Source organism: Mauremys mutica, chromosome 3 (genome assembly GCF_020497125.1).
Source record: "Mauremys mutica isolate MM-2020 ecotype Southern chromosome 3, ASM2049712v1, whole genome shotgun sequence".
Taxonomy (NCBI): domain Eukaryota; kingdom Metazoa; phylum Chordata; order Testudines; family Geoemydidae; genus Mauremys; species Mauremys mutica.
In genome coordinates, this window is record NC_059074.1 from 18,207,640 (window position 1) to 18,222,508 (window position 14,869).

A 14,869-nucleotide genomic window follows, 5' to 3' on the forward strand; every position below is an offset into this window, starting at 1 on the left:
GTTAATAACTTGTTAAATAGATTAAGTGCTGGAGAAGTGGTTGAGAATTTTTCTGTAAATCACCTTCTTGGATTTTTGCACTCTGGTAATTCTGTAGTAAAATGACAAGATTAAGATGATCTTGGGCTACATAGAAGGTGGTGTTTCAGCCCTGACTGGGTCCCCCCACCCCCATAAATGGTTACTGGTTTGCTGTATTGGACCCAACTTTTTGGATCCAATGTGCTTTCAAGCTGCTGAGTCCAGTCACGATCTCTAACTCTGGGATTCTAGGGCATGCTCCATGGGTGCAGAACCTGTCTGGCACCCTTCTTTGGGATGTGGAACTCTGCAGTCCAGATATCCTAGGCCCTGAGACCAGTACAGGACATCCCAACCCTCTCCAGTCACCTATGCATTCTTCCCCAGACTCCACTTTCATGGGTACTCTGGTTTATAGTTTAACTCATTAGGGACCAAATGAGAGTTAAAGAAAAGAACACAGACTTTGCAAAGGAACTTCTTAAACACGCACATTTTGGACAGCACAGGAAAGTGACAGATCTAGGCAAAGCAAGAAACACCTGAACCCAAATCCCTCCCTCAAACTCATCACTACTCCTGAGAGTCCTTCAGTTTGGTCAATGTCCTCGGTGAAGGCAAAATTCCTCCTGCCTTCCCCCCTCACCACCATCCCCACTCCTCCTGGTGTGTGTATGGGGATGGGGGGGGGAGGGATTCTGTTTTCTCTTTCTGGCAATGAAATGGCTCCCTTTGCTTAGTGAGACTGTCTGTCTCTTTTAAGAGCAGGCTTTGTCTACCTCTCTCTTCTTCTCTTCCTCCACTGGGGAAGTTCCATGTACCAACCACTCAGGTGCTCTTTGAGCAGAGTCTCTAAGTCAATGGCTGTGCTCTACCAGAGTAGAACAATACAAGGACTAAGGTGAGGATGACTGGCTTGTAGTTCCCCGGATCCTCCTCCTTCCTGTTATTAAAGATGGGCACTACATTAGCCTTTTTCCAGTCATCCGGGACCTTGCCCTATCGCCATGAGTTTTCAGAGATAATGGCCAATGGCTCTGCAAGCACATCCGCCAACTTCTTTAGCACTCTCGGATGCATTGCATCCGGCCCCATGGATTTGTGCTCATCCAGCTTTTCTAAATAGTTCTGAACCACTTCTTTCTCCACAGAGGGTTGGTCACCTCCTCCCCATACTGTGCTGCGCAGTGCAGTAGTCTGGGAGCTGACCTTGTTCGTGAATTCAGCGGCAAAAAAGCATTGAGTACATTACCTTTTTCCACATCCTCTGTCACTAGGTTGCCTCCTCCATTCAGTAAGGGGCCCACACTTCCCCTGACCATGTTCTTGTTGCTAACATACCTCTAGAAACCCTTCTTGTTACTCTTAACATCCCTTGCTGGCCGCAACTCCAAGTGTGATTTGGCCTTCCTGATTTCACTCCTGCATTCCTGAGCAATATTTTTATACTCCTCCCTGTCATTTGTCCAATCTTCCACTTCTTGTAAGCTTCTATTTTGTGTTTAAGATCAGCAAGGATTTCACTGTTAAGCCAAGCTGGTCACCTGCCATATTTACTATTCTTTCTACACATTGGGATGGTTTCTTCCTGCAGTCTCAATAAGGATTCTTTAAAATACAGCCAGCTCTCCTGGCCTCCTTTCCCCTTCATGTTATTCTCCCAGGGGATCCTGCCCATCAGTTCCCTGAGGGAGTCAGTCTGCTTTTCTGAAGTGCAGGGTCCATATTCTGCTGGTCTCCTTTCTTTCTTGTGTCAGGATCCTGAACTCGACCATCCCATGGTCACTGCCTCCCAGGTTCCCATCCAGTTTTGCTTCCCCTACTAATTCTTCCCTGTTTGTGAGCAGCAGGTCGAGAAGAGCTCTACCCTAGTTGGTTCCTCCAGCACTTGCACTTACAAAATGCAAAGAAGGTACCAATTTGAGATTTCTAAAGATAGCTACAGCACTCAATCCAAGGTTAAGAATCTGAAATACCTTCCAAAATCTGAGCGGGACGAGGTGTAGAGCATGCTTTCAGAAGTCTTTAAAAGAGCAACACGCAGAGGTGGAAACTACAGAACCCGAACCACCAAAAAAGAAAATCAACTGTCTGTTGCTGGCATCTGACTCAGATAATGAAAATGAACATGTGTCAGTCTACACTGCTTTGGATTGTTATCAAGCAAAACCCTTCCTCAGTATGGACATGTTCCCTGGAATGGTGGTTGAAGCATGAAAGGACATATGACTCTTACAGCATGTAAATATCTTGCAACGCCCGCTACAACAGTACCATGAGAACGCCTGTTCTCACTTTCAGGTGACATTGTAAACAAAAAGCCGGCAGTATTATCTCCTGCAAATGTAAACAAAACTTGTTTGTCTGAGTGATTGGTTGAACAAGAAGTAGGATTGAGTGGACTTGACATTGTTTTGTTTTTGAGTACATTTTTTTACAAAATTCTACATTTGTAAGTTCAACTTTCATAATAAAGAGATTGCACTACAGTACTTGTATTAGGTGAATTGCAAAATACTATTTTTTGGTTTTTTACAGTGCAAATACTTTTAATCAAAAATAATAAGGTGAGCACTGTACACTTTGTATTCTATGTTGTAATTGAAATCAGTATATTTGAAAGTGTGGAAAACATCCAAAAATATAGTATTCTATTATTGTTTAACAACGCGTTTATTTGCACGATTAATTTCTTTATTTGCTTGACAGCCCTAATGAAAATCTCTCCCAGACACCCATGTTGAAAAACAAAACTAGGGATGTGTTCAACTCTAGTTGCAAAGCTTCAATTCTGATGTCTAAATGACCCATAAGAATGGGGGAATTGAATAAACATTATACTACTGTCTTCTTTTTGACGTGTTCTACTGGACATTTGTAAAACATACTGAAGATGGTCACTATATAAGATCAAAAGATGATTGCACTAGTAGTTGTGACTTTTTTGAGTTATCCTTCTAGGAAAGACAAGAATTTTGAGCTTTTATTTATGTACCTGGATTCATACAACACATTAGAACATTGTGCAAATGCAACCATTTTGCTTTGTTTCAGTCAAGGAATATTGCAGGACTTTATTTGCCTTTGATGGTTCAAATGAAGATGAACTTGGTTTTAAAGAAGGCGAGATTATCCAGATAATAAGTAAGGTAAGGGTTTACTAATCACTCAGTGTTTTCATGAATATAGTTGAAGTACAGAATAAAACGGCAGGCCTACACTTAAAATGCTGCATTGTAACAGCTGCAGTGGTTCAGTGAAGATGCTACTATGCCAACGGGAGAGCTTTTCTCATTGGTGCAGTTAATCCACCTCCACGAGAGGCAGTATCTCTCCTGCCAACATAGTGCTGTCTACACCTGGGGTTAGGTTGGTATAACTACATTGCTCAGGGGTGTAGATTTTTTTTACACCCCAGAGCAGTGTAGTTATACCAATGTAAGTTTATAGTGTAGACCTGGCCTTAGTAGCAGTAGATCTCATCATTTCCAGATCTGTTCCAGTTAATCTGTTTTGTTCAGCATGCTGATAAATTATTTTATCTTGGTAATAGATCAGAGTTTGTCCTGGAAGTTAACCATATGCTGTGCCATAATCTCATAAAAGCATGAAAATAAGTCCTTTCCTTATTGATTTTAACCACTTTTCATTTGGCAAGCACTTCTCCCATAGATTTCCAGGTGTGGTGGACTGGGTTGTAGTAGTGAGTTGATTTCTCTTTAAAGAAACAGTTGAATTTTGCATTGGAATGTTGACATGCAGTATTTAATGTTATAAATATATTTTAAGCAAGGATTATTGTCAGTATGATTGTCAGTATTAACAAAACTTCTTTATGGTGGACAATCTGTCTCACTACTTAAAGGAATAAACTTTTGTCTGAATATTCACTTATTTGTGCTAGATATGAAAGAGAGAGTCAGTGTTGAAAGGCAGCAGTTGCATCCCTAACCTATTTTATAAATGTTCTGCTGTAATAAAGGCAAAAAATATCTAAAACAAGGGCTGGAAATCATCTGTTACTGCTTAATTTTCCTCATCTATAGTACATAATCTTCTTTTTATATTAATCATATTTTACTAAGTGGGATATTAGAGGATTGACTTAGGTGGGGAATTGGAAGCATATTAACTACAATCCAGTTTCATGTTCATAGTAATATACAGTGAGGAGCATAAATACACATAAACTAAGCTTCTTTAAAAGGATTTTGAGGTTTCTTTTAAGAGATTCCAACATGTTTTTAATGAAACAAGAAAATCGTTGTAGCTATCATTATTTGCTTGCATTGCAGTAGGACCTGGAAGTTAGGTAGGTTTTCGTAAGCACCAGATGATTAAGATAATTCGTGCCCCAAAGAGCTTACTATCCAAGTAGGCAAGACCAGCAAAAGAAGGCAGAAGGACACAAAGACACAGTGATTTATCCAAGGCCATACAGCAGGTCAGTAGTGGAGTCAGGAATAGAACCCAGTCCAGTGTCCTTAAGCCCAGTCCAATCTCTATCCACTGGACCACACTGCTTGCAAAGTCTAGATTTCTTAAAAATACTTATCACAGTAACTAACTCAATCCCAGTTTTTGATCGTATCTAAATTTCTGCACTTAATGTCATATCTGTTAACATAGCTAGGGGCTGGAGTAATTAACTTTTCTATTTTTCAGTCTTCCTGCCAAACAAAGGGAAGCAAAATTATAGATTAGCGAATGTAATGGGGACAAAAATAGTTTCTGAGCCAGTGGCCATCTCCTAAAGTAGTTTTTGCATTTTCAAAACAGAAAAACTGCAGTTTTGTTTGTGCAGATAAATACATCATTGGTTTTCTCCATAAGTGGAATGCTATTGAAAACCTGTAGGATGATGCATATTACTTACAAAGCGCCGTACACAGTATGGCACTATATTTTGTTTTGTAAAGGTGGAGTTCTTTCATCAGGTTTAGATCTCGGTTTGTATAAGGATACAGTCAAGTCATAACAAGATTTTAAAATTTGTACTAATTTTATCCTCCCATTGTTGCTTGGAACTGATGTGTCCACCTCTCTCACTCCACCCCACCCCAAATTCCCCTGTATCCAGTGTTAAATATAAACGGGCTCCCTTCGACTCTGACCATGGAATCAGATATATAAGGGTCCTTGTATCCACTCAGATCCAATTGCAAGATTGGGGCCTTTCTGTACTAAAGCTCATAATTGCTGGGTTCCTGGCATTAACAAAATTAGTAAACTCCAGAGGATAATGTGAAGTTTACAACGAGACTTAATGGGAGAAATGATAAAAAAACATTTTGAGTCTATAAACTGGCAGGGTGTCAATTTGGATTTAGTTTCTTGTATTGCTGCCTCCTTCATTTAGCTCAGTGTGTTTATGAATTTTTTGTTCTGAGATTCAGCAGCTGTTCTGAACTGAATGCTGAATTGGATATGCATGCTAGGACCCAATCTTCTGTTGATGGAATGAGCCAGTTGTTACTGTCAAAAGTAGCACTTTTCAATAATAGTTTATTCAACCTGTATAAAGTGGTGATAGCTATTAATGTTGGAAGAAAAGCCTTAAATTGAATCACTAAAATAATGTTAAGCAACTTGATTCAGTGCATTAAGGTGTTGCAATACCCTGTAAAAAAGATTGAACATATTAAGCCCTCAATCCTGCAAAAATATGTGCTGTCACACTGAACTCTGTGAAACAAAAATACCTTTCTCTGGGTCTTTCTACTGTATTCTTAACTTGTCCCCTCCCATACAGATCGTATTACTTTTCTCCCTTGCCTTTCTCAGTCCAGTAGTTCTCATAAAATTAAATCATTCAAACAAGATGTATACAAAAAAAGGAAGAGGTCTGTGAATGTCTGAGAAATAATTTGTCTTCCAAGACAGTGGCTACACTTGTTCAATGCATTAGGAGGTTTCTTTTATATCTACATTTCTTTATTCTACTTCCATTCACAGATCCCTTTCAAATAGATATTCATAAGAGTTTAAATCCTTGTCTTAAATCAAATAATAAAAAACCACGTTGGATAGTCAGGACCTCTAAATTTCTTTTTCTGATTGTCAAACCCTGATCTACTCTCAGCTCCTTCCCGAATATAATTGAACTATTTAATAAGGCTTCCTCTTGAAAAACACTGCATTTTTTTTTTTTTTAGTTGAGGAGATATTTTACAGCACTGGTAAAAAGAGATGGGTTTTTGTACTATATAATGAATACTTGTGCATGCTTTTTTTCTGGAGCTCTACTTGCTCCATAAAATGAGTAAATGTTAAGTAATGTTGTTCAAATAAAAAGTACCATTATTTGTTTTAGGATACCGGAGAACAAGGATGGTGGAAAGGAGAGCTTAACGGTAAAGAAGGAATCTTCCCAGACAACTTTGCTGTTCAAATACAAGAGCCTGATAAGGACTTTCCAGTAAGTTTTTAGTGTTTTTTCTTTTCTTACAATCAAAAGAAAAGCCACAGATCCTTTGCCAGAAATGCAGATATTAAAAAAAACAACAACAACGTAATGTATTATACCACTTAACAATGTTAATATTATGATGCCAATTTTTTTTACTGTATCTTCAAATAAGTTTCTTTACTGTAGGAGGTCAATATTTTTGTAAAGCTTCATTGGCAAGTGCACAGACTTGTACAATTCTGGATCTGAGTGAAATACTTCAACTGAACTTGCCTCTTTCAAATTCATGGTGTATATTTTTAACCTTTGTGACTAGGGTCCTTTAGGAAGTGGGAGGGAAGTTTATTCATATGCTGCATTTCAGGTCTCATGGTACAGATTTCATATGGACATAGCATTCTGCATTAGAGCATGCACTACTACTTCACAGCATATTTAATTGTGAGGAGTTCCCAGACCTGGTTATCCTAGCACTGGTGACAAAGATTTAGATTATGCGGGTGCATTTCATATAAGGGTATAAACCTGGAGTTACTCAGTGTCAAAATACATGTTTGTGCCTTAGATATACAGTTATCATATCCTTCTGGTTTAATAAGGTATTTTGTCTTCTTACTACCATTTAGAAATAGGATATCAGTCTTGTGATGCCAGCCCCACCTTCACCAGCTAGTTTTGAATGAGCAATCAGGTTTGTTTCCAATCTCCAGCAAGTGGGACAGCTTTTTTGACTAACTGAGCTGGGAATTTTGTACTTTTTTATTCATTTTCAATTTGTTAGTACTATCAAAACAGAAACTGAATTTTGTGTATTAAAAAAAATAGAGCTAGTTAAAAAATGGAATTTTTGTCCTGTGGGAAATTCTGACATTTTGAAATTTGTTCTGAATTAAGATAAAAAAATTGAGAATTGGAATTTTTCATGGAACAGAAATTCCAATTTTTTTAAGTTCAAAGCTACCATACTGAAACATTTTTTAGATAATTTTGAAACGCAAGTCAACATGGAAAAGTAAAAAATAAATGAGAATATCTAAATGAAATACTTCATTTCAATTTGTTTCAAAATGTTTCAAGATGAAATTTCATCTTTTTTTGCCTCTATCACTGTTCTGTTTATAATTAATTTCCCTCAACCCATTTAACTATTTTAAAGTTGTCAGGGTTAGCTAGGTGTTTGTGTAGTTGTGGTTTAAGGTCTAGACAGTTACATAATAAATGAAGGACTAGCTTTTCTAAGTTAGGTGCATGTGTTTGTACATTTACCATGGTTATGTGAGTGTAAAGATAACAGATTTGCATATGTACATTATACATCTCTGAGCATAAATTAGACTTGTGCAAATATACACAGATTACTGACTTAAAAAATCCCAGTTGGAAGCTTGCTTTCTGTTGCTGTAAAAGGTGATTATATTACACTTTTCTTCTGCTGTAGACCCTAAGGGATGTGATAAACCTATCAGCAGCATAGCTGATAGGTGATTTAAGGCTGCTGTGCACTACAAAGGTTTTGTCAATAACAGATATCCTGGCAGAGCCCCCTAATGGAGGAGCAGGTTATCTCAGTGTAGTTTAAACCGTCTCTGTGAGCAACATTAGCTATATTGGCAAATGGCAAATGATTCATCCTACAAAAAGTAATTTTCCCTCTGCTGATACTCACACCTTCTTGTCAACTGTTGAGAATAGGCCACTTCCTTAATTGAATTGGCTCATTAGCACTGACCTTCCACTTCGTAAGCAACTCTCATCTTTTCATGTGCCATAATATATATTCTGCTTACTGTTTTTTTCACTCCATGCATCTGATGAAGTAGGTTTTAGCCACAAGCATGTTCTCTAATTGATCAGCAACGTAACAACGTTAACCAGGATGACTTTTAAGTGAGGAGTTCCTGTACATCAGGATAGCCAGCAAAATATTACATGTCTTATAGTGACTTCAAAAAATACTAAGGAAGTTGGCTGTGTTAATTCATAGGAATGTGCATTATCCCAGAAAGTCACCACTCGTGTTTCTAGAAAAAAAGCAAACAAAAATTAGCAAAAAAACAAAACAAAACAGGGAATGTCTACAGCTTGGTGATTGTGGTTAGCAACATTTTAAAATAGCATTTCTAATAACATTATCCTCAATGCTAAATTTAACTATAACTCTGTATTTTTGCTACATTTCATTGCTTGGATGATGAATCTGTTGTTGGTCAGGCAGTTTCAGTGCTACTATCTGATGAACACTAAAATGCATGGAATCAAATCTATCCTCCTCCTTTTCTAATAGGCTCTCCACTTTGCAAGTGGTATAAATATTGTAAGTCTTCACTGTTGCACAAAATCTTTAACATAAGCAACTTTCAATATTGACTCATTGCAGCAAAACTACTCTTAATATTTAAGATTATATTTTTAAAATATTGATATCAATGTGGAAAACTGAAATATTTATATTTATCCAAGTATACTGTGTTGTGTGCATATGGAGGTTGAGCTGTGATGTACAGGAAGAAAGGAATGCTGCATTCAGGGTTGGAGAAGTGAATCATTCTGGGTCTTTAAGCAGGTTATTGTGGAGAAATTGCCCAAATCCTTCAAGCTACTGCATGAAAACCCCATCGTCTTCAATGTGACTTAGTACAGGAATTCACCTGCATGGAGCAGCTTTCAGGTAAAGGCAATGGATGGTAGCTGTAATCTACTGTTCATTGTGGGCTGACCTGAAAAAACCCAAACTGATTCACTTTAATTGCAAGTGGGTGTTGACCTTTGAATCTGATACGTCTGCTGACGTCCGCAGGTAAATAATGTTGATTTTCTATTTATTCCAAATAGAACTCTGATAGGATTGAGCATTTCTTTCTGGGCTGAAAACTGAGTCTGGTTTCATTCATTAATTTTACTGCACTGTTTTCTGTGACCAAAGGAAGAAATTTAATATGAATTTTTATGCATGGTTAATTAAAAAAAAAAGTCTTCATGCACATCATTTGTTCTATAAACACCTATTTCTGCTAATAGGAACCACTGTACTCAGAAGCTTTACTTGGCATACAAGGTTTCACTCTAGGAATTTCCTAGAAGTGTTTATAATATTTTAATAACACTCTCTCTCAATTAAAATCCAGGGAAAATCCTCATACAAAGTGGAGGGAAATCTGTCTATAGCCGGAGCCCCGGGGCCAACAGCCAGAGCAGTCAACATGGTGTCTACACTGACACTGTGTTGACCTAATTACATCGACCTAAGCACTATGCCTCTTGCAGAGGTGGAGTTATTATATCAGTTTAGTGTGCAACTTACATTGGTGGGAACAACGTTGTAGTGTAGATACGTCTATTTAACTCTGTAATAAAGACCGGGCAGAGGGCTTTTGCTGAGTAGTGTGTGAGCAGGCAGGGGCAGGAGAGAATAGAGGAGGAAAAGCAGAACAGAGGAGCAGAGACAAAAAGCAAGCTAGCCAATCAGTAGCTTCTGAGCCCAGTATAGCCGTGGGAAAAGCTAGAGAGAACTTTTGAGATCTGTTGTCTAAAGGGGCTTGGAGCTGTAAGCTAAGAAACTGAAACTGTTACTTTTGTTCTTGGTTCCTCCTGCCTTTGGAGAAGCAGGACTTTGTAAACAGATATTTCTTTGTTGAAGTTTTGTTTATCATTTTCTACTCCCAACTGGGACATCCTCAGCATCCCAAATTTTGACTAGCTGCTCAGGTCCAAAAGAGACATTATATTTTAAAGGCGTACTAGAACATAAGCAAACCTAAGACTTCAGTATTTCATAGTCTCAAATCTGATGGGAAATATCCAGGTTAAAAATCACTCATTTTAAAAACAAGAATCTTCAGCTGTGGTATTGTGATACTGCAGTATATTTAAACAGGAAACTTTTTCAACATTCCTTCTTAGTATTTAATCTGCTTGATTTAATTTGTACCTTTCTCTCTGCTGGTGCATAAGCAGATGTCATTTTAGGTTTAGTTTTTCGAGTTCCCAGGCTGTGATATTTAGGGTGCAAACACTCCAGGGAATATTTATTAGCTTCCCCCACCTAAAAAAAACCCTTTTCTTTAAAAAACCTAATTTTTATAAAAACTAAATCTTTGGCCAGTTTTCATCTGATTCTTTTAATATTGCCTGGTACAATGTAGGTTTATTAGTATTGCCCTACAGTTGTAGTTGTTAAAATGAGTAAGTAAATTGCTTTGGCACTATAAAATGCATAATTTCATTTGTTTTAATTTTTGGCTGTCTGTCCAAGAAGGATTTTCTGTAATTTCTTGAGCAATGGAATGGGACTCAGGAGACCTGCTGGGTGACCTTCGATAAGGCACTTCATTGCTCCGTGCCTCAGTTTCTCCATTTGTAAAACGGGAATGGTACTGAACTTCTTTGTAAACTACTTTGAGGTCTCCTGATGAAAAGTGCTATGAATTTCCATGTAAGCTGATAAGCAGATGCCTGTCTTTTTCTATAAAATATATTGATTCTTTATCCTCTTTGCAGAAGCCAAAGAAGCCACCACCTCCTGTTAAAAGTCCAGGTATGTAAAAGGTGCATTCTGATAAATGTACTGACAAACTTTGAGCATTAAAAGGAACAAAAGTCACTGCTCTAGAAACTTCATAAATGTAATGAGAGTTTAGAAACAAGTCATTTTATTCAGTCATGAAGGCAAGGTTTTCTAATTTTAGTGTATCTGTGTAGAGATGTAGGTTATGCTCCACATTCATGGTAATGTGGTATGGCAAGAGTTTAAGATGACTTTCCAAACTCAAAAGTAGCTTTGCGTTTCTGAGCAATGCAGCAACCCCAAATTCATGCCAGTGACGCTATGTATCCTGCTATGTATTTTGTTTGACACATCTGACAGAACCTAGTTCTGAATCATAGTTTAGAAATATTTTAATACTTCCTCACATCTTTGAGTTTAGATGAATGGTTATACACTATATTACGATCCTTAGCTCGAAGGAACAGTATAAATACAAATAATCATAGGTTATATTTTTAGTGAATGACTAGGATAATTATAGTTGCTTGAGAAATGTATCCGGTTTTGTTTTTATATTCAGCTCCTAAGCCTGAAATTCCAATAGGAGAGAAGAAGTTTCCTTCTTCTAGACCTGAAGAAAAAGGTGAGACCAGTTTTCTTCACCTTGAAATTAAACTGAGATCATGTAAAAGAACTAAACAATATTTAGTTACTTTAAGTAAATAAAATACCTGTATGGAAAAAGTTATTACTTATTGTTGTTTGCTATCATAATTGTTTCTAAAACTGTGCAAGTATGTTAAGGTTTTTAGATTAGTGTGTGTCTGCATTTAAATCTACATATTGTACATTATGATAACACTTAATTGCTTTTGCTGAGTCATTTTCTTAGTCTTGACATTGTAGTCAGTATGACAGTTTATAATGACCTACTTGCAGTTTTAATAATTTGCTTAAATGCAATTTTGTAATAAATGTAGTGATGTAATTCTGATTAACAATGGACATTTATTAAAATAAATATTTTGGAAATGTCAGTTACTGCGCTTATAGAAAATGTTTCACCAAACATGTGAATGGCTTCAATTGAAAGTTTTGTTTGGAAAAAACGCTAAAAGTGTATCTACAACATTGTACTAATGTTATTAATTTGTAGAGGAGATATTGTGATTCTAGACTTTTAGAAGTGAAAATTTCCTATCCTAAACCATTCAGTCTTCATGCAGATTTTATCTTTCAGTGTTTCCATTTTCACTATTTGTAGAGAAGTTTGCTAATTTACTCTCACTACATTTCACGACTTGAAAGCCTCACAACTGTCTCTTAAAAAAAATTTTTTTTAATGGTCTGAACCAAATGTAATGTTTCTAAAATGCTCTCTTTGTATTTAGAAAAATTGACCAAGGAACTAACAGTCCATACAGAATTTGCTTTAATTAAAGAGAAAACTTCTGACAAATTAACATTTCTTTCTCAAAGTTTATCCGCTTCATAGGACTGGAAAGAAAAAATGCTATTGTTATAACAGTTTGGCCATATTATATAAAGATACTTTGTAATGCAGCCAATGAACCTTGGGCATAGAATGTGTTCAGGACAGCATTTTCAAATGCATGATTAAGAGTAAGCCAGCTCCATTTGAGTTTTGGCCTTTCTGCACAAATTTTGAATAACCTGCTATGTAAACTACATATATTCTTTAGTGAGCCATCTTGCGTCTGAATATTATTAGAGAACAAATTATTTTTTTTCTTCATTGGACCACATTCTTCCTTTTCCAACTAATTGAAGTCAATAGATTGACAACCAGGGCTGAATTTGGTCTATTTGGCTGCTAAAATAAATCTGGAAAAAGGAATACTTTGTTTTGATTCTGTTTAGGTTAATACTGTTGTTAACACTATTAAATTAAACAAACTACTAGTTGCAGAATAATAGGTCAAGAAGCAAATTATGTGTAACATCAAATTCTGAGAAAATCTGCATTTTTAAAAATGGAAAGTGAAGTGCAGAGCTGTGCCTTTCTGTTGAACTTTCTAAAATGGGTGAAATTCTAAGGCCTGTGTTATGCTGGAGTTCAGACTAGATTATCATAATGGTCCCTTCTAGCCTTAAAATCTGTAAAGATAAATAGTAGTGGTGTTTTGCTTTAAATAAACTTCCATTATATTTGCATTTTCTACCTCTCCTGAAAACATGTACAAATACTGCTAATCATTTTAATAAAATATTAAATTGCGGCAGAATTAGTCCTGTTAAAATTATTAGCTAATATTAATATGAAATTATAAACCTTATGAGACTAATTAGGCTGTTATAGCCCAAGTCTGTCCTTAATTGGACAAGAATTGGTTAGCTGCTCTTTTATATAAGCAGTATTTTTATACAACTATTGAAAGGACGTTTAATGACATTGGTTACATTTACTAAGAGCAAAAAGTTATCAGTATGGTATTTTCCTTTCCATTATGTAGCATTAACTTTTAGTCAACTTTTAGTATCTTTTTCATTGTTTATTAAGACTAGAATAGTGGTTAGAGTACAGAGTGCTATAACTTTGTATGGCAAAAGTGACTGATCCATATGGTGTGGTGATCTGTGGTAAACAAAGTATATTTAGTAATGATTTTTTTTTCCTTGGTGTGTGACAGCCTTCATATTTAGGTTTTGTTTTGTGGAAAAAAGTTCAGATGACAGCGTTCTAAACATTGAGGAATATCACATAATAAAAATAAAAATGTCAGAATAGTTGACTGTAATTCGTATTTATTTATCGAGTTTCTTTTTTAAATATAAAATTATTGATCCAGTTTGGTGACTGGTATTGGCTGAACACAGCATTGTAGAACTTGTGCTGTCTTTCTCCACTCGTATCACATATATTTGTAATTTTTAAAGTTTAAAATTGTTCAGCCAACCGGTATGCATAGACCAGAAAGAGACACATCAATGAACAAGACTTTTTACACAACACTAAATCTCATAATTGTGTATTTATCATTTAGCAGCACCACATGGCAAAATTGTGTATTGTCCCATTATATCAGTTGCTCCAACTCAGTACCAAAAAAGCGGTGCTGGAAATATGATCCCAATAAACTGAGCCTTTTCACTAATTTACTGGTATACTTCATATCTTTGAATTGTAGTATCTCAGGCCTTCAGAATTTGCAATAAGTCAGTATTTATAGTAGATTCTGTCATAGGTGGTATCTCACCTAAACACTTCAGTCTTCTATGTGTTTATCCTCACACATCCCTGTTAAGGTACTACTGTTACTAAGTGCTACTATCCCCATTTTATAGCTGAGGAACTGAGGCACAGAGAAGCTAAGTGACTTGCCAGAGGTCTCACAGAGTCTGTGGCACAGCAGGGAATTGAACCTGAGTCTCCCAAATCTTAGGCTAGTACCTTAACCACTGGAGCCTATTTCCTCAGATTTATATATAGGATTTGAATTTCTGACCACTTGCATATAAAGCAAGAGATGTTCCTCTGCTCTACCAAACCACTGTGATTTAGCCTTGTGCAGTGAATCGAGAACTCCTAACTTTAATCCTGTATATAGGTTTCAACAAGTGACTTAAGGTGTGTCTAAACTGCATTCATGGGGTTTGAATACAGCTCCTGTAGATATACCTGAGCTAGCTTTAATCTCGCTTGCTCAGGTACTGATAGCAGTGAAGCTGCAGCAGCACAGGCTTCAGTGTATGCTGTACAAGCCTGTCTAGGGTAATTACTCGGCTTGCAATCCTGTGCTGAAGCCTGCGATGCAGTGGCTTCACTACCACTGGTACCCGAGCTCGCGAGGTTAAAACTAGCTCGAGTATCTCTGCACAAGCTGCAGTTACACTTCCAATTGCAGTGTGAAAACACCCTGTATGTCTGCCTCTTTTGCCATCTACAGAGAGGGAATAATGCTTACCTAATTTCACAGGAACGTTGAGGATTA

General features: G+C 36.8%; 1 protein-coding gene across 2 annotated transcripts in view; it reads left to right on the forward strand.

Annotated features, from left to right (window-relative positions):
* Positions 1-14,869, forward strand: part of LOC123367048 (CD2 associated protein) — a 126,020-nt gene that overhangs the window by 83,549 nt on the left and 27,602 nt on the right. For both annotated transcript variants that reach the window (XM_045011044.1, XM_045011045.1), the window contains 4 exons: positions 3,076-3,170; positions 6,335-6,439; positions 10,928-10,964; positions 11,497-11,559. In XM_045011044.1, the coding sequence (XP_044866979.1) occupies positions 3,076-3,170; positions 6,335-6,439; positions 10,928-10,964; positions 11,497-11,559 (300 nt within the window). The remainder of the gene's footprint in view (positions 1-3,075; positions 3,171-6,334; positions 6,440-10,927; positions 10,965-11,496; positions 11,560-14,869) is intronic.